Source organism: Drosophila serrata, unplaced genomic scaffold, assembly GCF_035046125.1.
Source record: "Drosophila serrata isolate PLE 108 unplaced genomic scaffold, ASM3504612v1 contig_160, whole genome shotgun sequence".
NCBI classification, from domain to species: Eukaryota; Metazoa; Arthropoda; class Insecta; order Diptera; family Drosophilidae; genus Drosophila; species Drosophila serrata.
In genome coordinates, this window is record NW_028257058.1 from 79,562 (window position 1) to 105,842 (window position 26,281).

General features: G+C 34.3%; 2 protein-coding genes across 5 annotated transcripts; one reads left to right on the forward strand and one right to left on the reverse strand.

Annotated features, from left to right (window-relative positions):
* Nucleotides 1–1,924: 1,924 nt before the first annotated feature.
* On the forward strand, nucleotides 1,925–16,772 carry apolpp (retinoid- and fatty-acid binding glycoprotein apolipophorin). The gene is made up of 9 exons (XM_020954307.2): nucleotides 1,925–2,113; nucleotides 2,188–2,287; nucleotides 4,842–4,871; nucleotides 4,934–12,132; nucleotides 12,482–12,702; nucleotides 12,812–13,830; nucleotides 14,417–15,516; nucleotides 15,899–16,019; nucleotides 16,368–16,772. The coding sequence occupies exons 2-9, from the start codon at nucleotides 2,209–2,211 to the stop codon at nucleotides 16,688–16,690; spliced, it is 10,092 nt and encodes a 3,363-aa protein (XP_020809966.2). The 5' UTR covers nucleotides 1,925–2,113; nucleotides 2,188–2,208; the 3' UTR covers nucleotides 16,691–16,772.
* A 1,306-nt stretch (nucleotides 16,773–18,078) lies between these two features.
* Actbeta (inhibin subunit beta) lies at nucleotides 18,079–25,637 on the reverse strand. 4 transcript variants are annotated; one of them, XM_020954213.2, is made up of 6 exons: nucleotides 25,402–25,637; nucleotides 23,898–24,969; nucleotides 22,431–23,294; nucleotides 22,120–22,379; nucleotides 19,964–20,603; nucleotides 18,079–18,358 (listed from the first exon to the last, which is right to left on the reverse strand). In XM_020954213.2, the coding sequence occupies exons 2-5, from the start codon at nucleotides 24,880–24,882 to the stop codon at nucleotides 19,965–19,967; spliced, it is 2,748 nt and encodes a 915-aa protein (XP_020809872.2). In that variant the 5' UTR covers nucleotides 24,883–24,969; nucleotides 25,402–25,637; the 3' UTR covers nucleotides 18,079–18,358; nucleotide 19,964. The 4 variants fall into 4 exon arrangements, with proteins under 4 accessions (XP_020809872.2, XP_086682458.1, XP_086682461.1 ...); XM_086826332.1 differs by having other exon boundaries at nucleotides 25,510–25,628; XM_086826335.1 differs by having other exon boundaries at nucleotides 22,431–23,079; nucleotides 25,510–25,624.
* Nucleotides 25,638–26,281: the final 644 nt, after the last annotated feature.

Here is a 26,281-nt window from a genome sequence, read left to right on the forward strand (position 1 = left end):
TTGGCCCTAACTTAATTCACTGACGTTTCGATACCGGGTTTTCTTTTTTACTTTATTTTATCTGATCTGGTGCGTTCTGACTTGTTATGAGAAGTTATGAGAATTGAAGGAGGACTATCTGCAAACTTACATTCAGATAGTTTGCGTACAAGCCGGGCAAATGAAAAGACTCGGGTTTTAATTATTAATTTATGTATACATATGTAGCACATACATATGCTTCTTTCACTGAATTGACAAACTTCCAACTAAGCATATAGTACTCTTTCCAATGGTATACAAATATTGTAATACTTTTGGTATTAATTTTAACCATTAAGTGTCAATTAGAAACACCTATTTCTGAAATTAAAGAACAGTGCGACCGCACCTTGAAAATCAAAAACTTGTGATATACATTTTCGTGACCATTAATAAAATTGACGAATATGAAAATATCTATAATAGTAACTTATACAACAAATAGGATTTCTTTGAACATTCCTAATATTTGGTGAACATTTACGAATATGCTTATGTACATACATGAATTGCAGTTAAAGGCCTGATAAGAAACTTTAATCTCTAATTAAAAGTGGCTTGAAAGCAAAATCCGCTCGATAAGCAGCACAAAAACGATGAGACTGACAGAAAAAATTACAGTTCGAAAGAATGTTACTAACTAAGAGAAAAGAATGGTGGTTTAATTAATATATGCATTACATTTAGATACCAACATTTAGATAGGCAGTGTTTGTCTTCTAACATACATTTTTTTTAAAGAATTATAAATGTAATTTATATTTATAAATTAACAAATGAAGTTACAAGTGTAAATGATATGGTTCTGATGCTTTCCAATTTCTTGTTAAATAGCCAGTTAAACAGCCATTTTAATATTTATATTCACTTTATTTTAAATGTGTATCTCAGATAAAATCTTCTAGGTTTTCCTTTATCATGTAAAGGGTACATACCTTTGCAGTTGCAACAATAACACTATGAACTATTAGTGAAGTTGAAAACAAAATCACTGCATTATTGATGCGATAAATGTTGAAGAACATTTTTTAGTCTACATTGACTCTGTTGTTGATGATAATCAATGATAATCATATTTACATACATATGTACATACATATATAGTACATGTATTTACATTTTTCGTAGGGTCGCAAATGTCTCCTTCATTGCATTGCGAACTTTTGACTAAAATTATAAAATACCTTTCAAGGGTATAATAAATATATTAAAATAATATTAATTATTAAATTAAATAAGGTATGTACATACATACATATATGTATGTACAAATGTACGTCAAATCTAAAGAGAATGTAACTAAAAGCCAAGCTGGGGTCGAGAGTCCTAAGTATTTATATTCACAGATAATTCTCGACTTCAGAGCCATAGCTATTAAGAGATAAAGAAAGCTATTTGTGAGGAATGTTTAAAGAGGCGCTCGTTATATGTTTATAAGTATACATAAGGAGCTACGAATGTATATTGTATATACAGTTGCGGTAAAAATAAAAGCGCCGGAAATTTATTTGGGTGCTTCCTCATTTTGGCGCTTCCCAAAGTAGGGAAAAGATATTTCAATTTTAATATGGTTTCTGTTTTATAATCCTTATTAATCCATACAAAATATTTAAGGGAAAGAAACATCTTTGTTTTTGGAACATATTTGCATCAACTGGAATATATTAATATTAAAAAAAAAAAAATACTTACAGTATTAAGTGCGTAATTAAACAAATACATTGAGGTAAGATCAGATATGATATATTCATTTTTACCCACAAGAAGTTTTAACTTAAATCTTCAATTAGGATCATCTTCGATACAACTATTCTTTCTTTTTTTTTATATATGAGATGCTAACTTTTTGACCCTAATTGCATGTGTGTACCAACGATTTTACATAAGTACTTTATGTACGAAGCTCTCTCTCTCTCTCCGAATAAGTCAATGAATTCGAGGTATTTAAAGTGTGTTTTTCACGTAATCTGGCTCAATTCGAAGTCAGCGTGCATTGGATCCGGAATCGAGTTCGTATTTGATGCGGTCGGCGTCGGCATTCAGTTTAATAATTTAATAAATAAAGTGAAACAAAGTTTAGTAGTGATTTAAGGTAAAATATATAACAAGATTGTTGGACTGTTATTAAAAAAAATTACCAACATTGTGCTTTTCTGTTATACGTAGGAAACCCACAAGGGGCCTAGCATGATGGCCAGGATGCGATATAATAGCATTATAATTGGAATTATACTGCATTTATTCACAACACCGCCTGCCTATTCAGGTACGTTTTGAATATACAAAATATACGTATTTGATCCTTCAAGTTTTAAAAAGATCACAATGATACTGGTTAATTAGTTAGAGCTTTCATAAGAGGCTTGACCGCATCCATAGCGTTGCGAACAGGATAACGACGGCGCTTTCCATGAAAATGTAGATAGACCAAAATAACTTATTAAAATAAAAAAAGCTCCTATAATGCAGGAAAATGTATATTTAAAGTTTAATAAGATTAAAGTCTGAGTTGTCAAAATGACCTGAAACCTATCTTTTTCGTCGGGCTAACAACCATCTAATTTAGTTTATTCGATATCTGGAAACGACAAAAAGAGCTCGAGACAACAACATTTGAGTCACTGAATAGAAAAATATTAGTTATTGTGGCTTTTTGTTAAAACGGCATGATGTAAATTCATTTAAAAATTAAACAAAGAAAGGAACCTAAATTATCACTCCGAAGTTTGTATACCCTTGCAGATAGCAACTAATTTATTAATAAATAATATAAAATAAATTATATATTATATAATTAATTATATTAATGTTAAAAAACATCGAAGTGATGCCTACTTTCGTTAGATTCACCTATACATATTATATTTACAGTTTTACGATGACAGTTGTTTATTTCCTCTGCATTACATATACATATGTATGCTAAAGTCGTTACATTTTCATTAAATTTAAACCGAAGTTCTGAAACTAACATCCAACAAATTTGAAAGCTAACATCCCCACGCCGAAGTTTGTATACCCTTGCAGATTGCAATTCGATCATTAAAATTATAATTAAGTATATTTATTTCAAAAGCAAAGAAGTTATTCCTTTTTTTCATTACAGTCACCTATACTTATTATATTTATAGTTGTACAGTTACAGTTATATAATCATAGTTTGGCATTTAACATTTAACGATAGTTTCTATGGCAGCTATGTAATGATATAGGACATGGCTAGACGGACTCGTCTATTGATGCTGCTCAAAAATATATATTTTATGGAGTCGGAAATGATTCCTGCACTGGGTTGCAAATTACTGAGTAAAATTATAATAACCTGCAAGGGTACCATAATTCTTGAAGAATACATAAGTTTCCACTTAATCCATGCCTAATAATTTATTCCCCCTTTTTTTTACCAGTGATCATGTTATTTTGTATATAGTATTGGTTATTATAATTTTAGTTAACATTAAAATTGTTATCATCTGATTTTAATAAAGCTTAAATCATTATTTTAAAAACGTAATTTATAATTATATATCAGATTATAAGCTCTGTCTCTTTATTATGAATTTAAACCCGTTACATTGAAACAAAAAAAAGCGCTAAATTTATCAGAGTAGATGAAAATATTTAAAAACCGCTTTAATTATTTTTTATAATTTCATAAATAGAAACTTTTGTTTTATAAGCATCGAACTTATTATAAAGTGAATCTTTAAACAAAAAAAAAAAATAATAATAATAATCAAAACACAGCATTTACATTTAACGATGGTAGATGGCTGCTATATGATATAGTCTCCCGATTTTTATAAAATTAAAACTAAATTTCTAAAATAATATAAAATGGCTTTATCTCAAGTTTAAAAACAAAAAAAGGTTTTAATTGTATCGTATCTTGATTTAACAAAAATTAAACTATGGATATAACTAAAATTTGAAAATTTTCTGATCGTTCCTACGGCAGCTATATGATACAGTCGTTCAATGCGGCCCGTTTCGATCTATTTACGACTGAGAGTATATCATTCAGGTAGCTTCAAAAATGAGAGTCTAGTTCGCTTAGAAACGGACAGACAGACAGGCATGGCTACTTCGACTCAGCGGTTAATGCTGATCAAGAATATGTATTTACTTTATAGGGTCGAAAATATATCCTTCACTGCGTTACAAACTCCTGACTGAAATTATAATACCCTGCAATGGTATAAAAGGCAACATCTCTAAGTAGATAAAAATATTTAAAAAAAACATCGTCTCGATTTTTTTTGTAATAATTTGTCGATTGTTCCTATGGCAGCTATATGACATATTTGTTCGATTTTCATAACATTAACACAGAAATTCTAGAATAATACAAAACGGATATACATATGTACCTCAAATTTGTTGAAAACTGGAATAGCAAAATTTGTTTTTATATAAATACACAGCACCTTTTAAATGTTGAAGAAGTGTTCATTCTCGACCCCATTGGCTTCCTGCAAACCTTGTTCATGAGGATAATACGATGTTCAACCGAGTATCTTTTCATGCCTTTTTCTCCATTCTGAAACTTAACGCTAAATCGCGTCTATAGTGTTTTCAGGGAATGTACTAATTGTCACATCAAGTATTAGTGTACTACATTAGTGATAACATTTGACACAAAGGCTAGGGGTTTATACAAAAAAATGGGACGGACCAACAGACCACGAATAAATATATTTAATGAGAATAAAAAATATGATATTATTAAATTGAGATTTAAAACATAACAATATAAACGTATAATTTAAATGTGTTCAATTGTATGTGTATGTATTTATTTTTTGTTTTCCCAATTCCAGATGGAGCTTGCAATATTGGATGTACAAAAAGTAAGTTTTAATAATATTAAAAAAAATTCCCCTTTCCTACTTTTTGTATTCTTCATTTTTAGCGGACACCGGACTTTTAAAATACCAAACTGGCAACGTGTATGATTATGCTTTTGACAGTATTTTAACTATTGGATTGAGTTCGGGTGTAGTAAGCGAAGCCGATGATACAAGTCTTAAAGTATCCGGATCTGCAAAAATCTTCTCTAAAGGGAATTGTGGGTATACTTTACAATTAGGATCAGTAAAAGTAACAAATACTAAAGAATCGGTAGAAAAAAAGATACTGAATAGTATAGCTAAACCTGTGTCCTTTACCCTGGTTAATGGCCTTCTCGAACCGCGAATATGCTCTGAACCCAATGATTTGGATTACTCTTTGAATATCAAGAGAGGTATTATATCCTTACTGCAATCGGCAATCGAGAGCCAGCAGGAAACTGATGTTTTCGGACAATGCCCTACGCATACCTCAGTAACCAAAAATGGTAATATCGATACAATAACTAAAGTTCGTAACTTGAACAGCTGTTCGCATCGGGAACAGATAAATAGTGCCCTAGTATCGGGTAAAATCAATGAGAAAGCGGGCTTAACTTCCAGTTTCCTCTTACAATCAAGCTATATTAAGGAATCTAAGATCGTAGATGGTCTTATAGAAAATGTTCAGCTCACGGAAACCTATAAATTTTCGGGAGCCACCAAAGGTAACTCTGATATAAGCGCCAAAGTTTTCACTCTGATTAAATTAAAAAATCCTGGAGGTACAAAAGCTGAAACACCTCAAACGGGGACCGTTGTTCGTAGCGCCATCTTTCAAAAACCGGAAACTTATTCATCGAAGAATATAAATGCCTTAAAGACTGTTTTGTCTGAAATCGTAGAGTCGACTGGTGAATATGTAAAGAAAGACAGTGCTAAAAAGTTTGTCGAGTTTATCCGTCTTCTTAGACAATCGGACGGTGATTCTTTATTGGAACTTGGAACTTTTCCCCACCCTAACAAGGTTTTGGCGCGAAAAGTTTACTTAGATGGCTTATTCCGAACCAACACTGCGGAATCTGCAAGAGTTATTCTCAAGCAACTCTCAAAATTTGACGATAAAGAGAAAATTTTGGCTATCTTATCCCTGAATCTAGTTGAAATTGTGGATAAAGAAACTATTACTTATGCTGCAGCTCAACTGTCACCATCAGCTCCGAAAGAGCTATACCTTTCCGTTGGTAGTTTGATTTCTAAATTTTGTTCAAAAAATAATTGCGAAAATGTTCCTGAAATCGAGGCAATAGTGAAAAAGTTTTCGGATGGCCTAAAACATTGTAAGCCCAATACGAAAAAGGATGAAGAGCGTACTGTTTATATCCTAAAAGGGCTTGGCAATGCAAACAGTTTAGGTGGCAATGCAAAGAGCTCAAGTGTAAAAGCTTTGATGGAATGCGCCTCCGTAGGACGTCCCAATCGCATTCGTATTGCTGCTTTGCAGGCATTCTCCTCCTTACATTGTGATCAATCTCTACAGAGTAAATCCTTACAATTACTTAAGGATACCAATGAGGACTCAGAGTTACGTATTGAAGCCTATTTGGCTTTAATTTCCTGTCCCAACGGAGAAATTGCCAATCATATAGCAGAAATTGTAAATACGGAAAAAGTTAATCAAGTTGGTGGTTTTATAGCCTCAAATTTGAAAGCCATACGAGATTCAACAGACCCTAAGCGTGAACAACAACGATATTACTTAGGTAATATCCGAATTACAAAACAATTCCCAAAAAATTATCGCCGTTACAGTTTCAATAATGAATTATCATATAGTCTGGAGACTTTAGGCTTAGGAGCAAGCTCTGATTACTCACTAATTTATTCGCAACATGGTTTCCTGCCAAGATCCTTAAGGATTAATGTTACAACCGAGATCTTTGGCACCAACTTTAATGTCTTCGAGGCAAGTGTGAGGCAAGAGAACTTGGAGAACGTATTGGAATACTATTTGGGACCCAAGGGACTGCTGAATAAGGATTTTGATGAGCTGGTAAAGTTAATAGAAGTGGGAAACAGCGGAGCACCAGCAGCTGGAGGTCGTGCCAGACGTTCTATTGTGGATGAAGCTTCAAAAACGTCAAAAAAATATAAATCCTATGGAAGTAAGAACATACAAGACTTAAACTTGGATCTGTCCCTAAAGCTCTTTGGTTCTGAGTTAGCTTTCTTAAGCCTTGGAGATAATGTTCCTACGACTATTGATGACATTATTAGGCACTTTTCTGACTCTTTTGAAAAAGCGAAAAAGGAGTTGAGCTCTTTTGAAAAAGAACTGGTTTTTAACAATCTTTTCCTGGATTCGGAGCTAATATATCCAACAAGTATAGGTGTACCTTTGACGCTACAAGCTCAAGGGTTTGCTGCCACAAAGGTTGATCTACAAATTAATTTGGACATCGGAGCAATTATAGAGCAAAATTGGCAGAAAGCCAAATATGGTTTTAAGTTTGTTCCAAGCGCAGATGTAAATGTAAATTTACAGGTTGGCTTTAATGCTCAAGTTCTCTCTACAGGACTTCGGGTAGTATCAACTGGACATACAGCCACTGGTAATGATGTTAGCGTAGCTTTTATCAACGATGGAGAAGGTTTTAAGTTTGACGTTGAGTTACCACGAGAAAAATTGGACTTGATTAATATACAAATCGAAACTGAGCTCTTTGTTTCTGAACAAGATAAGCCCACCAAAGGTATAGCTCTTAGAAGTTCCAAAAAGTCAAAGAACTCACCGGCCCAATCGAATGAGCTATGCTTCAATCAATTGGAAATTATTGGTCTAAACATCTGCATTCAGAGCTCGACAAGTTTAAATGATATTCAAGGAGGAAGTCAAGGAAAAGATCTGGCTATCTTAGATCAATTTCATCTATCGAAACCTTTCCTGTTTGGAATTACTTTGACTGCGGAACGTAAGTTTACCTTTAATGGCCTACATACAACTTCTGATGGAAGTCAAAAATGGAAATTGGATTATTCAACTCCCGGATCTAAGGTTTCGCATGATACCAGTGTCATTTTTGAACTTGGAACGAAACCTCGAACGTATACTAGACTATCTCTAGACAATACTCAGTTTCATTTTGCCATTGAAGGTGGTGTAAACAATAATAATCAAGAATTAGTTGTATATGGTCAATATGAACAAGATAAGGCGATCAAGAAAAGTAAAATTGGTCTTAGTAAAAATGGCAATGAGTACAAGCCCATAATAGAGATTCAAGATAATAATGGAGGAGTAACAAATTCTATAAATGGTTACCGTGCTGATGGTAAAATTACTGTACAGAAAACTAATGGGAAGCCAGAGAGATATACATTTGAGAACTTCCGTATATCCAATGGAAACGATGCTCGTATCATAGTTAATGGTTGGTCAGATGTCGGTCGAAATACCTTAGACTCTGAGCTACATATTTCTTCCGAAAAGGAGTCCTACCAGGTTAAAGGCAGTTTGAAATTTGAAAAAAATGGTCACTACGGCGCAGCGTTTTTCATCAACGATGAAAAATCACCGGAAAATGTGTATGGTAGCTCCGTACAATTGATAACGGCTGAACAGTCTTATGCTCTAAGAGTCATAGGAAAAGCTGCTACTTGGTCTATTAATAGTGATACTGATGTTAGTGTGGAGAAGGATGACAGCAGTACAAACCCTTTAAGATCCGGAAAAGTGACGTCAAGTCTTGAAGTTCAAAATAAAAATAAGCAAGTTGCTGGTATACAGATAAAAACCACATTTGACTCGCATAACTTTGATATTAATGCAGAAATATTACGTGAGCAGAAAATTGGATCCCTCAATCTAAAATACAAAAGCAACCAGAGAACCCCTCAGGATTATGCATTGGAAGCCAAGGCGACACTAAACAAACACTCGATCGATATATTATCAAAAAGGGATTTGAACAACAATTTATATGTTATAGAAAACGTGCTAACCACTAGTTGGGGCACTTCTCTATCTCTTAAAGGTGACCTAGGTCAACGCTTTAGCCCCCAGGATATCCACATTGATATTCAGGGTAACCTTCAATTAAGTAACAAGGATAAGCCTTCCCAATGGATTTTAAAGGCAAATGGAACACCAGATAAGACCAGTACAGAATTTAGAGTTATAAGAGATTCTACAGACATTGTCAAGGTAAACGGAGAATCCCAACATCCTCAAGATAAAGTCGCCGCTGTTAAGCTCAATGTAATAATTAAGAACCTCTTAACTGCCAAGGGAGATTTTCGAGTAGCCAAAAATGGAAAAGGAGAGCTCTTAGCCACTATTGAGACCCAAAAAACGGAACCCAAACATAAAATAGAAGTTGATTCGAAATTTCACATACTAAATCCAAAATATGATATCGATACAACAATTACTTTTGATGGCGAAAAGAAGCTACACTTTAAATCTGAGAATACCCTTGACAAGAGCAAGTTTACGACCAAAAATATAGCTGAAGCCAATGAAAAGAAACTAAGTTTTGAAGCAAATGGCAGTGTTAAAGGTGAAAGTCGTGAAAATGGAGAAGTGCAAGGTGGTTTTAAATTAACAACACCTTCTGGACGCATTATCGATGGTAGTGTCATTAGGAAAGTGTCTACAATCGCTAAAACTGGTATTATCCAGGGCAATATTGAAGCCACAATTAGTGATACATCATCGGGGGGCAAACGTTCTTTGGTCATGAAAGGAAAACTTGATCGCTGGAATTCTAAAAGCAAAGAGTTTTCAGTAAATACCAATTTAATATTTACTGATTTTGATGGTCAAAAATCTGAGCTAAGCTATCAAATTAAACAGCAACCCAAAGGTGATATTGCAAAGAATTTGGAATTTAAACTGAATGCTCAGGGTAAACCCCTAAATGAGCCTATTGAGGTGACACTTGTCCTAAACGATTATAGTCTCCAAGGCGCTTCCGTGACTTTGTCCACAAAATACGGTGACTCCGTAACACTCACTTTAAACGGTAATTTTAATAATAATAATCAGAAATCTTATGAGCTTGAAACAAACCTAAACATTCCAAAATCGAGCCTTAAGTTTATAAACATTAAGAGTAATGGTAAGCTATTATTGCCTTCGACACAAGACAGTGTCAACGTTGCGGCTAATGAAGTTGCATTCCTATTCGACGGAAAAACAGGCCAAGAACAATACGCACGAATCGACGCATTATGGCAGAGTACTTCAAAATCTGGAACTTATAAAGTTGAAGCTCAAACAAATAATATGAAATCGCCATTGATATTTAATGGTAAATATCAAAAGGATTCTGAAAAACTAGATAATATTGGTCACGTTGTTACTGGTCACCAAAACTTTTTATTTAATGGACAATATGGCGAGCAATATGTGAAAACGGAAGGTTCCATATCCTATGGTTCTGATAAAACGGAGCTAGCTTATAAACTTGATACCAGCCACGAAAAGGCTAAGGATATAGAAGTTCATATCAACACTGAAAAGTCACCCGATGATTCCACTTTCTTGGTAAAAGCATTTGCTAAACAGACAGATAAATCTTATAGTTTCGATACAAAATTGTATCGCTCTGCCCATAAAAAGGGTCTAGATGCACGGCTAAAATTACCAAAAGAAAAGCCAATTGTTTTTACTAGCATTGTCGAGATTTTAGGCGAACGAAAGGCCAAAATAATCCTGGAAATCGATAATCTCGCCGAATTAGACCTGCAGGTCAACGGTGAAGCTTCGTACACAAACATTGATGATTTCTATGTCATCGGAAGCTGGAACTCCAAGAAATTAAAACTGGATAACTACCAACTTGAAGCACGGGCTCAAGGTAAAAACCTTAAAATACAACTTAAGAATGCAAGCAATGTAATATTCTTGGGTACAACTACCTATTCGTTGAAGAAAGAGCAAAATAAATCAATTATCGATGGCCAAGGTCAAGTTACATATCAGGGTAAATCACAGTCTGGTAATTTCAAATTAACGCGACAACATTATGACATAAATACCGATAAGGAAGTTGGTTTCTCATATACCTTAAATGGTAATTTTGGTTCAAAAAATGGCGTTTCTACTATAAAAATCACAAATAAGGAGTTTAATACCAAATTTTCTGTTTGCGAAGAAAAGAAGCAGTGCACAAATATCCAAATTCAGTCTCTCGTAAGCATCGATGATATCAAATTGGATGGTATTCAGCATTCTACATTGATCTTAATTGATCTTCGTGAACTGGGCTACCCCTATGAATTCGAACTCAAGTCCCAAAATACGCGTCAAGGTCTAAAATATCAATACCATCTGGATAGCTTTATAGTGTCGGGAAATAACTTAAAGTACCAATTTACTGCCAATGTACAACCGTCGTCATCTATTTTAAAGTTAACTTTGCCGAAACGACAATTAGTATTGGAATCCGCTCAGAAAATACCCAAAAACGGAAATGTCTTTGGCCATTATGAGCAATCAGTTGCTTTCTTTATCGATAAGGTAAATCGTCCAGATGATGTGGCTCGCTTATCGGCTATTGTCGATGTATCAGGAAAAGAGCGCGTTGCACTCAACGCTCAAGGTGCGATCAAATTGGAACATCCAAATATACGTTCTTTAAGCGTATCAGGACGCTTTGATGGTAATCTCGAACAGCAAGTATCGAATTTAGAAATAGTTTTCGATATATTCCGATTGCCGGAACAAAAGGTAATAGTAACCAATGAATTTAGCAATGTACGCTCGAAAAAGGGTATCAATCTTGCAACAAAGTCGAATATTAAGTCATCAGGACTTAAATTCCAATATCAAGCTATATGTAACGCCGACATTAATCGTGAAGCTCAAGAACTTAAGCTTAATCTCGATCTTAATAATGGCAAAAGTAGCTTGCAGGCAACCTCCTTTTTGAATAAAGAAAAGGTGGAGATTACTTTGAATGAGTCGAAAAACCAAATTGTTAAATTCGTGGGAGACTTTAACAAACAAAAACGTTCTGCAAAACTGAATTCGAAACTGCAAATTCTGAATAAGAAGCCCCTCGAAATTACTGCCGAAATCCAACCTACATTTGCCAAACTATCATTGAAACGTCCGGATCTCATAGATAGCAATGCGGAAATAAAATTGGGCAAAGAATTCAAATTCGATATTTCTGGTAACGGAAAACAACTGCTCAATGGACGTATAGCATTGGATCCTACAAACTTTTTGCAAACTAATTATATGGCAAGCGAGGAAAATGTTAAAGAATTCTGGGTAAGTGTGTATATCTGTACGTAGAGCTTGAAGTAATGTCTTTATATTAATATGTTGATAAAACATTCATGTTGTACTATTTCGGAATTGTATGCAAATCGGATGATTATATTATATACATAGCTGCCATAGGAACTGTGTAAACCTGTAACTGTAAATTTGTACAGTCTCGTTGTTTTTTCAACATAAATACATACATATGTACATATTGTATAATAAATCTATGGATATATAATTAATGATCCGATTGCAATATGCAAGGGTATACAAACTTCTTGCCGAAGTAAGCTTTCGTTCTTGTTTGAATTTATAGCTACCTTTATTTATAATATTTTTACTTTAATTTCAGGAAAAAGTCGAATCAGAAGTTAACAAAGACGCTGAGGATATTTCGCAAAATATCAAAAACAAATTTAATCAGTTAAAGCAGGAGAGTGAAGCAATTGTTAAGTTGGCACAAGAATCATATCCCGATTTCACGAAATTTAAGGTTAAATATGATGAAACTGTCAAGGCATTCATTCAAGAGCTCGAAACGGATCCATCAATTGCACCGATTATTAATGGAATGTAAGTATAGATATTTGTAAATTAAGTTAATTATATTAATATTATGATATAAAATTAAAATTAATTATATGATATAAAATTAAACAAAAATAATAATGCTTATTTTCAGTCGCACACTGTTTGAAAAATTCTCTGGGCTAATTGACCAACTGACTAAAGCTGGTACCGAAGCATACGAAAAAATACAAAAGTCTTTAGTGGAAATCTTTGACAAGTTGCACGCTCTATGGAATGACTCTATTCTAAAAGCCTGGGAAGAATTATATTTAACGGCAACGAAATTAATTACTCAGTTGTATAATGAAATATTCGCAGTGTACAAGAAATTATTCGAAAATAGTTTGGAAGCATTAAAAAAATATGGACCAGTGTTGAAAAATTACAGCAAGGCATTCGCGGAATTCTTAAAGCCACTGAATGAAGCTCTACAGGAATTGATTAAGGTTGTGTCTCATGCTGTCGAAGAGGTGATTGACGAATTTAAAAAGTATGCTGCAAATATTCCCACGTTTGAAGCGATTCAAAAAGAAATTAATGAAAAAATTGAGAGTCTAAAATTAGTTGACAAAACTATTGAGTTTATAAACAGTCTGTTTGACCAATTGAGTATTTTGCCACAAACCCAGGAGACAACGCAGTTCTTAAATAAACTACATGATTATTTGGGTGCAAAACTTAAAAAGCAACAAATTAATGACGAAAAAATATTGGAAGAACTTGGCGAACTTTTACTGAAATCCATTCGCTCCATATGGATATCGTTAATGAGTACTGTTCCAGCCACTACGTCATCGGCACATGCTATCGATTTCCAAACGTGGTTTGGTTCACTGTCCCATGCTGTTGATAACTTTGCCGTCATACCTACATTGCTTTCATTCCGTTTAAGCGCCTGGAACTATTTATCGAATGAGAATTGGGAAGCGATGTTTACCAAGGAATGGCTAAACTCGTGGATATTCTTCAATGACTTTGAACTAAGAGGTCACATCGTTGATGGTTCGCATATATTCAGTTTCGACAACCAGCATTTTGCGTATCCGGGCAACTGCCGATATATCCTGGCTCAGGACAGTGTAGACAATAATTTCACAGTTATTGCTCAGCTATCAAACGGAAAACTAAAGGGTATGTCTTTGATTTTATATCTATAATTGATTTGAAGCTTATGTCCCAAGCGGTCCACAAGTTTAGGGACATATTAATTACTCTGAAATACAATAAAGTGCAAATTATTATTATTATTTATGCATGTTTGGTGAAAATGGCAGGATAGTGAAAAGTTTACTTTATAACACTAAACTGTTAAACCATCAGTGGGCCATCGATCTTTTCGAACTTTTTGGGGATACTAATAAAACCATTGCTTCGCATAAAATTAAAGCATTAGAGATATTTTTTTAATGTAAATATGTATAAATTTAAGAGTATAACTTTAAAAACTAATCTTTTTTTTTTTTTTAATTTATAATATAATTTGAATAATTTGTTAGATTCGCAGACTTAAGTTATATTTATTTATTTATTCCAAGCTTTATTTTTTTTTTTGACAATACACGATTATTTTTTAACATCGGGATACTTGTTTATTTAAATTGATATTTGGTATTCGCGAAGCTTTTTCTATCGATAAATTGTTAAGCCTACATTTACAAAAAGAAAGAAGAGCTAACAAACAATAACATTATAATAAACTATTTATTACATTTTGTAGGTATTACACTTATCGATCGCGATGGAAACTATGCCGAAGTGTCCGACACTCTGGCCTTAAAACTAAATGGAAATGCTGTTGAATATCCACAACATGTATCAGGTCTGCATGCTTGGCGTCGCTTCTACACAGTGCACCTACACTCGGAATATGGTGTGAATGTTGTTTGCACTACAGATTTAAGGGTATGCCACGTCAGTGTGAACGGTTTTTACACAAGCAAAACACGCGGGCTGCTCGGCAATGGCAATGCTGAGCCCTACGATGATTATTTGCTAATTGATGGCACCATATCGGCAGACTCAAATGCACTAGGTAACGATTACGGTGTTGGAAAATGTCCTATTGTTTCAGGATCAGCTGATCCGGTGGTTCAGAGATCGGAAATTTGTAGCGAAATCTTCGGCTTGGAGTCACCACTTGCTTTACATTTCCTAACTGTGGATTCGAGGCCTTATCGCCAGGCTTGTGATGTTTCTGTGTCAAAACTACCAGAAAAAGATAAGGAAGCCACTGCCTGTGTCTTTGCCCTGGCCTATGGATCTGCCGTTAAGCAAATTAACAAATTTGTGATATTACCAAAGCGTTGCATTAAGTGTGCTGGTCCTGCGGGTCAGCGTGAACTGAACGATGAATTTACAGTTAAATTGCCCAACAACAAGGCAGATATTGTATTTGTCGTTGATATAAATGTAACTCCACCAGTTTTAAACAACTTGATAGCACCCGCTATTACCGATTTGCGGGAATCCTTGAAAAGTCGCGGCTTTACTGATGTACAAATTGGAGTTATTGTTTTTGATGAAACCAAACGATACCCTGCCTTACTGACCAGCGACAATGGAAAAATTAATTACAAGGGCAACGTGGCCAACGTTAAGTTAAATGGCATTAAGAACTTCTGTGAGAACTGTGTGGAGCAAATAATTACAGAAAAACGAATTTTAGATATTTATAATTTGGTGAAGCAGCTGGTGAATAGTGTTGTGCCTCAAGCCGATGAAAAAGCATTCCAAATGGCTTTGGATTATCCATTCCGTGCCGGCGCTGCTAAAAGTATAATTGGTGTGCGTCACGATTCGTTGGAATATAAAAATTGGGTGAGTTATTGGTAGTAGTACAAAAATAAAATATATATATTTTTATATTATTATTCATTTAGACTAGTCAGCGTTTTGGGGTTCGGGTCACCCTTTTAGAGAATTATAAAGAACGAAGTCATTGTCGATCCTAGAAATAGTTCGATCCTAAATTCGATCTAAATTCAATCAAACTAAAATCACAAATGTGAATAGCGGTTTAGATCTGTGGACTGTCCCTGAATATCTAAAACTACAGCCAATAATTAAAAAAAAAATTATATATATAATTTAAAAACCAAGACCCATTTTTCAAAATGTTTTTTTTTTTAAATCCATAAATTCATCCAATTATAAATTTCATAAACTAACCGACTAAACTAAAATATTCAATTTTTTTCAGTGGAAATATGTACGAGCCCAATTAACTGGTAGTCTTACCAAATTTGACGGAGCGCTTCTCCATCTGATTGCACCTGTTAAAGGACTTACATTAGAGGGCGTTACAGCTGAAAAATTAATTGGTGCGTATTTTAATAATTTAAAAAGTCGACTTAAACAGCTCAACACTTTTTTGTAACGTTGGTTGCGTTCAGCAGAACAGCATGGCCATCGATCAGTGATGGATCATATTTTCAGTGGTCAAAAGTGTTCTGCTGAACTCACTATTCATTACGCCGTCTGGAACTAATCGTTATCGTCCGGCTTCCTGCCAACATTCATTTAATTTTACTTATAAGATAATTGAAATTTACGTGTACTGTACGTACACCTGAAAAGGGTTTTTAAAGATATTTCTTAAATTATTCAAGCATTCGTTTTGTCCATTCCCGCAATATAGCTTAATATATATTTTTTTCTTTTTTCCTCAGGCTTCAATTCTCGCTTGGTGGCCACGGTTGATGGCAAGGACAACAAAAAACGAGCGAAACTGCAGTTCGATAATGATATGGGAATTGATTTTGTATTGAATAATGGAGGCTGGGTATTTGCCACGCAAAACTTTGAAAAATTAAAGCAGCCCGATCAAAAGAAAATGTTAGGACAGATTACAACATCGATCGCCGATACTCTATATAAAACTGAAATCGTTAGTGATTGCCGCTGCCTGCCTATTCACGGATTGCACGGCCAACACAAGTGTGCTATTAAATCTTCGTCGTTTCTTCCAAATAAGAAGGCCAAAGCTCACTAAAACCTAATTTTGTCCAAGTGTCCTTCATTTTAATGGAATCATTCGAATAGATAAAAAAATATATATAAATACAAAAATGTGATATCTCAAGCTTTTTTATTTGAGCAATTTATAGAAAGGGAGAAAATATTTTTTTACGCGCAAAAAGAGTTATTCTATTGAAGTATAACCGTACTTTTAAGAAGACTTTTGGCCTCCTTGGAGGGCAAATGAAGTAGTCATTAATACCATCATACCAAAAAACAGAGACGATCACCTCCAATGGTTAATTTTGGTTTGTGGACAACCACAACATCATGCAGTATGAAACGAATATGACGTACCTTTGAAATAATAAATAATAATTAATAAAGGCAAGGATGAATCGCTTTGTGGTTCATACAAGAGCATTGTGATCCCATTGGCTCTCTGTACTCCTAGCCTTGGGTAAAGCTGGCATTCGGGATCCTATACGGTCCTCACAAGCGATCCGGAAAATCGAGTGAAAAAGAGTGAAAGTGAAAAAGCTAAATAACTCGTCCCAGATAATTGAGGGATTCGAGAGATAGGCAATACTATGGCTTGAACGACGGCATACTTCTTATTATTTTTACTCTTTCCTTTCAGCTCTCACCCACTCAAACAAATATAAATTATAAATAATAAAGTATAATTATAATCTTAAATAATTTATACATTTTTAGAAAATTTAATTCTGATAGAAAGGGGATCTTCATTTTGATGACAAATTAATTTAATAATATTAATTTTTATACCATTGCAGGGTATTATTGGTTTTGTCAGTTTGCAACGCAGTGAAATAGTCATTTCTGATCTTATAAGGTATATGTATTCTTAATCAGTATCAAGTGTTGAGTCGATCTAGCTATGTCCCCCAGTCCTTCCATCTGTCCGTTTCTACGCAATCTAGTCCCTCAGTTTTAAAGCTATCTGAATTAAACTTTGCAGTTAGCTTCTACATACTCTCACAAGTATATATGTAAGTCGGAACGGGCCGGATCTGCCATTGGCATGATCAAAAAATGTAAAAGGAATATATATAACTTTTCCATATTTTTTTATCTAGTTTCAGATAAAACAATTTTCTATTATTTTATAATTTTCATTTTAATTTTATTAAAATCGGAAAACTATATCATATATGTAGCTGTCATAGAAAACAACGTTAAATGTAGATAAAAATGCAAAACTGTGAATGTAAAACAGTAACTGTAAATATAGTATGTATAGGTGACTGTAACGAATGCAGGATTTACTACGATGTTTTTTACATTAATATTTATTATTTATATTTTATTAATTATTATCGAATTGCACTTTGAATTTCGGCTTGCCGAAGTTAGATATAATAGGCACCTCATTGATTTATTCAAAAATACAAATGCACATTACTTTTACACGATTTTATAATGTATTTGGATTGAAATAGGCACTTCATAATTCTGGATTTGTCACGTAAATTTACATAAATATTGTCTATCAGCCTCTTTTACAATACATTAATAATATTGAAAAAGGCTTATATGTGGCATTAACATTGTGGTTTTACAGTTTTTTTTAAATATATATTAAATATTGCCATTTGAAGTAATCCGCATGATGTTCCATGTGTATGTCTGGACGGAAAATACAATATATGTATAAATTGCCAAGATAGCGGAGCAATCGCTGTGAATATATAAGTAATAAAGTTATGAAGTTTACGATTCATTATTATTAAAGATTTCGAATTTTGAATAGATTTCAAATCAACTGGAAGGGTCTCCAAAGAGAGAATACTTAAACAGAGTACCGTTGCAATGATGATGAGTAACTGAGCGACTAAACCTTTTCCGTTCTAACTGTTCTCTGTTCAATCGTTAAATTTAGCTTAATGGTAAGTTTTTTAACTTGCTAATATCTGTGCAGGTGCTCATTTTTTCAGTTTTGCTCACTTGATCAGTTGCTCAAGTTCTCTCACTTGCTCCTTATTAATGCATTTTTTTCTTATTGATCAGTCACATATTTAAATGTCTGGCCTGTGATGAACATGGCAGTAAACATCGATACTTCAAAATATCGACATAAGTATATCTTAATCTTTTGTATTTACTCAACACTAGTAACCACACCTACATATATTTATTTCTGACCCTATAAGTATCATCATCAACAACCTTGTCGACGGCCAAGTCTATCTCAGTCTGTCCATCCGCCTGTCTGTGTGCTTCTACGCAAAAGAGTCTCTCAGTTTTTAATCTCAATCAAACTTTGCAGTTAGTTTTCTATATACTCTGAATCGTATACATGCAAGTCGGAACGAGCCGGACCGGACGACTATATAATATACATGCCATAGGAAAAAAAAAGGAAGGAGTCATCTCCGACCATATAAAATATATATTTTCTTGATCAGCATCAACATCCGAGTCGATCTAGCCATAACCGTCTGTCCGAGTGTCCGTTTCTACGCAAACTAGTCTCTCAGTTTTGAAGCTATCTGAATGAAACTTTGTGTTTAGTCTTTTATATAGTCTCACTCGTCTATATATCGGAAAGGGCCGGATCGGACGACTATATCAGATAGCTGCCATACGAACGATCGATAAATTTTTACAAAAAAATGTATAACATTTTTTTTTAGTCTAACGAATTTTCAGTTTTCTACAGTTTTGTGTAAAATTTAAAAATCGGAATAATATATCATATAGCTGGAACGATCGATAAATTAATACAATTAAAAATTATAACTTTTTCTGTTTGCAATAGGTTTTCATCAAATTTGGGATTTAGCCATTTTATATTTTTGTACAATTTTGTGTAAAATTAAAAAAAAAAAAATTGGACGACTCTATCATATTGCTTCCATACAAACAATGGTTAGATATAAAGTAAAGTGCAAAACTATAAATTTAACATAAATATATACATTTATATTGCATTAATTCCTAGTGATCAAATTTCGGCGTGCCGAAGTTAGCTTTCTTTCTTGTTTTTTAATATTTCAGACTTTCGGGTTTCATTTTATTAAAATAGAACTACGTATGTATGTATATTATATAGCTGCCATATAAACGATCGTAAACGTTGAGGAAAATGTAAAACTGTTTTCTTTCTTGTTTTATATTTCAGTTATTTATGCTTAATGTTTAACATCAATTATTAAAACCATAAACTAAAGTAATTATTTATATCTTAAGGATGTTTTCGGCAATAATATTTGGAAACAATTTCAATGCAATTTGAAGTCCTTGGGGATTTTACAAATTTTTGTTAATGGTTTTTAGTACTTACGCTAAGGGCAACCACATTCGTCAACAACCATTTTGGGCAAGTCTCTTTTAATGATACCATCATCACCATAGTAGATTAAGGACATGCTGGAGAACTTGATGGGTGCACAGCAGGGCCGCATTCCATTAAGAAGACCCAGTTTTCGATACTCCTCAATAAAGTGAGCATGAAACGTTTGAAACGTGTCGGGGGTACGAAAAGTTCCTGTACAATCACCACGACAGTAGTTTGCAAAGTATCCTCTGGGAGCTATAATCCAATCATCCCAGCCGAGCGCCTTAAAGGATACGTAAAATGACTCTTTGCAGCACTGTCCACTCAAGGCACCACCACAATCCACAGCACGTCGCCGGACACGTCGCGCTCTGGCAGATTCCGTATGCAGAACGAGAAATGGTCGATTCGGGTTTAGGATTATTGAGTTATTTGACGATCTATCACTTATTTTCGATGTTTGAAATAGGTGCAATGAGTAACGACCACCACAGCCAGTGCAATCAATCAGAAGTCTTAGCTTTTCGTCGCCACCATGGCCTCCGTACCATTCCCGGATCGTTTCAGTTAAATCGAATTTTTGCCATCCCAAATGTTTGGTGTTAACCTCAAAAGAAGCACGGAAAAGGATCGCCTTGTCGATGCCCTAAATACAAAATTATATTGTAATTATTATTTATATTACACTTAGGATAAAAATAAAGTTTATTAGACCTGTCAAAAATCGATATCTTTGATATTATAATTTCTTTTATCAATAAAATGCAATTTAATTTTTTGCAGACTTGTATAACCTTCCAGGGTATTATAATTTTAGTCAGAATTTGCACCGCAACGTTCGTTAAATGTGGAAGAAAATTCAAAACAATGAATGCAAAACTGTATCTGAAAAAGTAACTATAATCTGTATAGGTCAATGCAATGAAAGAAGGAATTACTCAAATGTTTTTATATAAATATATATAATTTATATTGTATTAAATACTATTGATCGAATTGCAGTCTGCAAAGCTATACAAACTAAAAATTAGCTTCCTTTCTTGTTCAAATAAAATCAAATTTAATTACAATTATTATTATTATTATTAATCGATATTTTTACTATATTTATGAATGTTTATCTATCGCCATCAATGTTATGACTTCTGTGGAATTAAATACCATTTATTTATTTGTTTAATTATACCCTAGCAGAGCATTTTAATTTTAGTCTGAAGTTTGCAACGCAGTAATAGTTATTTATGTACATATGCACCTTAGGATATACATACATTCACATGTAAGTCGGAACAAGCAAAATCGGAGGACTGAATCATAAAGCTGGAATAGGAACGATCGAAAGGTTTGTATAAAAAAAACTGTTCAAATTTTTAACATATTTTTATCTACTTCAAAATACTTTTTTATTGAAATTCAGAATTTAGGTTTTAATTAAATTTAAATCGTAATTTAATATCGAATAGCTTCCCTAGGAACGATTAAGAAAGATAGTGGAAAATTAAAGAAAGGGTGAATGTAAAACTTCAACTGTAAATGTGATACTTTTTACGTATATGTAATTAGGATGTTCAAAGTATATATACATATATATACAGGCGTGCTCCGGTTTTCTTTTTTTTTCGAATTCGATTTGGGTGAAATCGTTCGATTTCGATTTTAGCTGCTCCGGCTTTCACATAATTTGAATGTTTTGTTTTCTCATCGTTTATTACTTCTCAAACAGCTGACTTCTTATCTGGTTAACAGCAAACAATGTGAAAAATTTTTATAAAATAGCCACGTGCCAGAATGATCTACTGACGGTGCGGAATAAACATCAGTAGACCACTGAGTAAATCTTTTTTCCCCTTAAATAAGATCAGATTTGATGTAGAAACAGGCCAGACAAAAGTGCCCGATTTGCAAATCGCTAGGAAGTGAAAACGGGAGCACCGATTTATGTTTTCAAAATCGAAACGGATTTTAAAATATTTTCTTGAATTATATCGATCAAATTATATTATATGCAAAATATAAATTAACGTATTAATATATATTTATGCTAGTTTTTAATTATTTGACTTCAATGGACAGATTCAAAATGACCCAATTGAAAACCGCAAGGGTATAAAAACTTCGGCGTGCCGAAGTTAGCTTCCTTTCTTGTTTCATACTGCACTTGCCTTCTCCGTAATATTAATGCCAGCTGTTAACTCAAATATCCATATTTTGATTTTGTGATTCCGCCATTTGCGCTTGGCATTTAAAACATAATCTTCGTCCTGGAAATTTGTCGTTTTCGCCTTGTCGATCCAATAATTGTGGGGCTTATCGATCCGTATGTGTATCTGAGCACTCCGTATCGATAGTTTTTGGTTAGGAGGGACAATACGTCGGTTTTGGGGGGAAAACTCAAGTATTCGATATTGTCGATATTGCGTTCCTGGAACATAATAATAAATTGGTGAGGATATAAAATTACTACTAAACTTACCTTCTTCTGCAAATGTTATTATTTCCCGAGTATTACCGAAGTAGTCTTCGTGATCGTCGATCTTATCGTGTTCTTCGTGATTCGGCTCGAAATGTCGTTTCTGTTTCTTGTCATTCTCATCTTCAATACTTTGTTGGATCTTTGTCTGAACATGGTAATCTCTAAAATAATCATGATCATAATTGTTTCTGATACCAATTTTGATGGCACTATCACTACTGCGATTTAAATCTAACAGATATGTAGATTTTCCAATACTACTAAGTGTTCTTCGTTGACTTTCAGTAACAGTAACAGGATTTGAACGACTTTTGTCCTTAGACCCAAGCTGAGGATAACTTGCTGCCAACTGACGTAACTCTTTCCAATTCTTAATGAACCTAATTTTTGTTGTATCCTCTTTTTCCGCATGGTATCTTTTTCCATATTGGTTTTTTAGTAACCTCTCATAGGCATTGCTTTTAGTTATATTCCAAGTACGATCGGAAGCTGATCGATATTGAACATGATCACTTGAAGCATCAATGAATGTATGCCATTCTGTTAGAGTATTGCGTCTGGAAAGCGAATGCTGTTGTTGTCGCTGATGATCATTGTTGATTATCATCCTTCCACCATCTGCCCGATAAATGGTTTCCCATATAAATTGCTTTGGTAAGGGATGAGAGACATTTGGCTTGTGAGTTAGACCAAGTTTAGTCAAAATTTGCCTTTTGATTGATTCCAAACGAATATGATCGCTAGTTGGAATTTTGTTGTAATATTGTTGTTGATTATTTGTTTTTTTGTTGAAGTAATTGTGGTTGTTATTATGTTGGTATTTATTGTTGTAGATGTTGTTGTAGTCTGTATGTGGATTATTATCTGTGTTGTAAATTGTGATAAAAGTGTATTAAGTGTTATGGGTGTATGTTCCACTACCCAGAGGTTACAAAGTATTATAGTCTAGTACCAACCTTAAATATATGTAACAGGCAGAAGGTAATATCTTCCATGCACGAGCATGCTGCGTATCAGAGCAGGCTATTATAATTTTTACCAGAAGTTTGCAACGCAGTAAAGAATCGGCCTTAACAGATACGGATCCATATAGCCATGTTTGTTCCATAAATAGAAATTAGCCTCACAGTTTAATACTCGGCGTTGCAAACTTCTGGTAAAATTATAATAGCCTGCGATCAATATTTCTAAACTAAGGTATAATTTTGCGTCGAAACGGACAAACAGAAGGCTGTTGATGCTGATCATTAATATATATACTTTATGGGGTCGGAGATTCCCCTCCGACAGGTTACATATTTTCTCAGTTGGCACTAAGCTTGTACTACACGGGTATAATAGAAGTTGGAATACTATAATATACAAGGACAAAAGAAAATAAATTTTGAAATGTTTAGGAACCTAAACACTCTATTAATCGTTCAGCTTCTATAAGAAAATGTTAACCTTCATTTTGAATTTAGTTACCTTTATCATTATAAATGCTGCTTTTGCTGCCACCTCCTGCCTCATGGCACAAGGTGCATCCCTTGTGAGATTCTAATGTAGAAGCATAGAAATTGGTGCTGCTAATGCCATTGCAATTAATTAGCTTAACTTCAAACCAGACAAGACCGATCAGAAGCCAGATGAGATTAGCGCGATTGCGTTTATTTATCTTTGAGCAGTTCCGCATTGATAGCAAGTCCTTCAATGTCGAGTCCCGCACGGTCCTTGGCGTTGTTCCAACATAGCTTACTTTTAATGTATCGAAGGTTTGGCAAAGGCTTGGCCTTTGTTGCAAGACGCTCTTGTTACTTCTACTACTTATTATTTGCTGCTTATTATATTTATTATTATTGTTTATTTGTTGCCACTGCTTCCTCTTAGTCATATGTCTATGGCGACGACGCCTGCGACGCCGTCGGCGCCGCCTTCTTCGCTGCCGCTTGCTTTTTAGACCATGGCAGAACATCTTGCATAAATAATTTGATCTTAATTGCTGATCATTGGTAATGTCATAGAAGTATTTCAGGGCGACGGTATTCGTGTTGCCACTTATTGCCGAAGAAGCTTCAATAACCGTTGTAGGAACAGAAGATGCAGTCACCAGCACTCCTTGACTTCGCTCACCATTGCTTCCGTCAGAAGCATTGATATCGAGTAGAATGCAACTTGTAAGCAGGGTTACAAATGCCGTTGCCCATCGCGCCAGGAGCAGAATCAGCTTTGAAACGCCCAATCTATCGTTCGAGGGATCGAAATCTTTTTTTCTTGTCACTACTTGAGGTGTGTTTCGAGAGCTGGAGGCACTGCAGCTAGTGATGTTGTAGCAGGAACAACAATTTGGAACGACAACGCAACATCCTTGACGGCAGCACAGACATTGACAATTGTAGAAGCATTTGTTGTTGCTGTTCCTTATTGTTCCTTTTCCAGGCGCCTGTGATTGTGTTTCGAAAGCCAGCCGCATCGTTTTGTTGTTTGATTGGTACAAGCAGTATCGACAGTCTTATTGCATTTCAATCCATTTCTTTAGTTTGGGGTGAAATCAGCTTTCCTGTGTTAAAAAAAGGGGCAAACAAGACTTGAGCTTTCTTTTGAAATTAATGTTTACGTTAAATATTGTATATGTTTATATACTCCGCAAAATAGCACCGGCAACTGTTACATTTTTGGGATGGTTTTGAACTAATTGATTTTTTAGTAGTTCTAGTATAGAAAACGGTATTCTTAAGCGTCACCACACACACACACACACACACTCGATATATCAATATACATACATATGTAAAAGACAATAGAAACCAGACAAGACGACGCCAAGTTTAGTCATAAACTGTGAGTAGCGGAAGCTACAGCAAAAGCAAACAATAAAATGAACAAATAAATGTGATTTAGCGTAGTAGATATTAACAATTCACATTTGGCAATATAATGTTGGTAATATAATCTGTTAATACATAATAAATGAACGTTTTCATTTATTTACCGAAATGAAAACTACATAAATAAACTGCAGTCGATGTCTTTAATATATTTTTTTTATTTCAACACGTTAAAAAATATCATATTTCACATGCTTTTAATTTTTGTTTACTTGATAGGATGTAGGATGAAATGTGTTTTTTTATAACTTCTTCTAAAGATGACATTGCATACTCTTTGGCAGCAATACTAGTGAAGATAACCCGAAAGCTTTTCCAGAGCTTTTTGGGTGATGAAAGCGTCGTAGAATTGCCAAATAGCTGTAGTTAACACATCTGGCAAAGCCATTGATTCAAGAATCGATTGAAATGTATTCGATAAGAAATAATCGTTAAAAGCGGTTACATTGTCTGCATTTGAACAGTAAAGCTGTTTGGGTGGGCGGAAAGCTTTATTCTTTTCACTATTTCTTCGTAATTTGTGAAGGGGAAATGTTGCGGTTTGTTAGCCCGGCTCTTTTGAAACTTTAGACCATTTCACTATTTATTGCTTGGGCATCGATTTATAATTTTCCCAAAGCGATTGACGTGCATTCTAGCAGTAGCTCCTCCTTTGAATATTGTTGCCATTTGGAAAACCTGTACAAGGAACTCGGATTATTCGATACGGGTGGATCGGTGTGCCGTTCATTAAATAACATGGTTTCTATTCTAACATACTTCCTTGGCCCACCCATCGAATCCGTCTCGGATGAAGCTGGCAATAGCGTCCAACGTTGTCCACGATATCGACCTGGCAAATGTCTGGCGTTTAATAATCTGTTCCAGGAGCATCGAGACCTCTCAGATTGGGTGAATTTTTGAATTCGTCTTTTCCGCACATTTTTGTTCATGGAGGGATAAAAAATTTAAAATATGCAAGGAACCTGCAAGTGAGACCGAGTG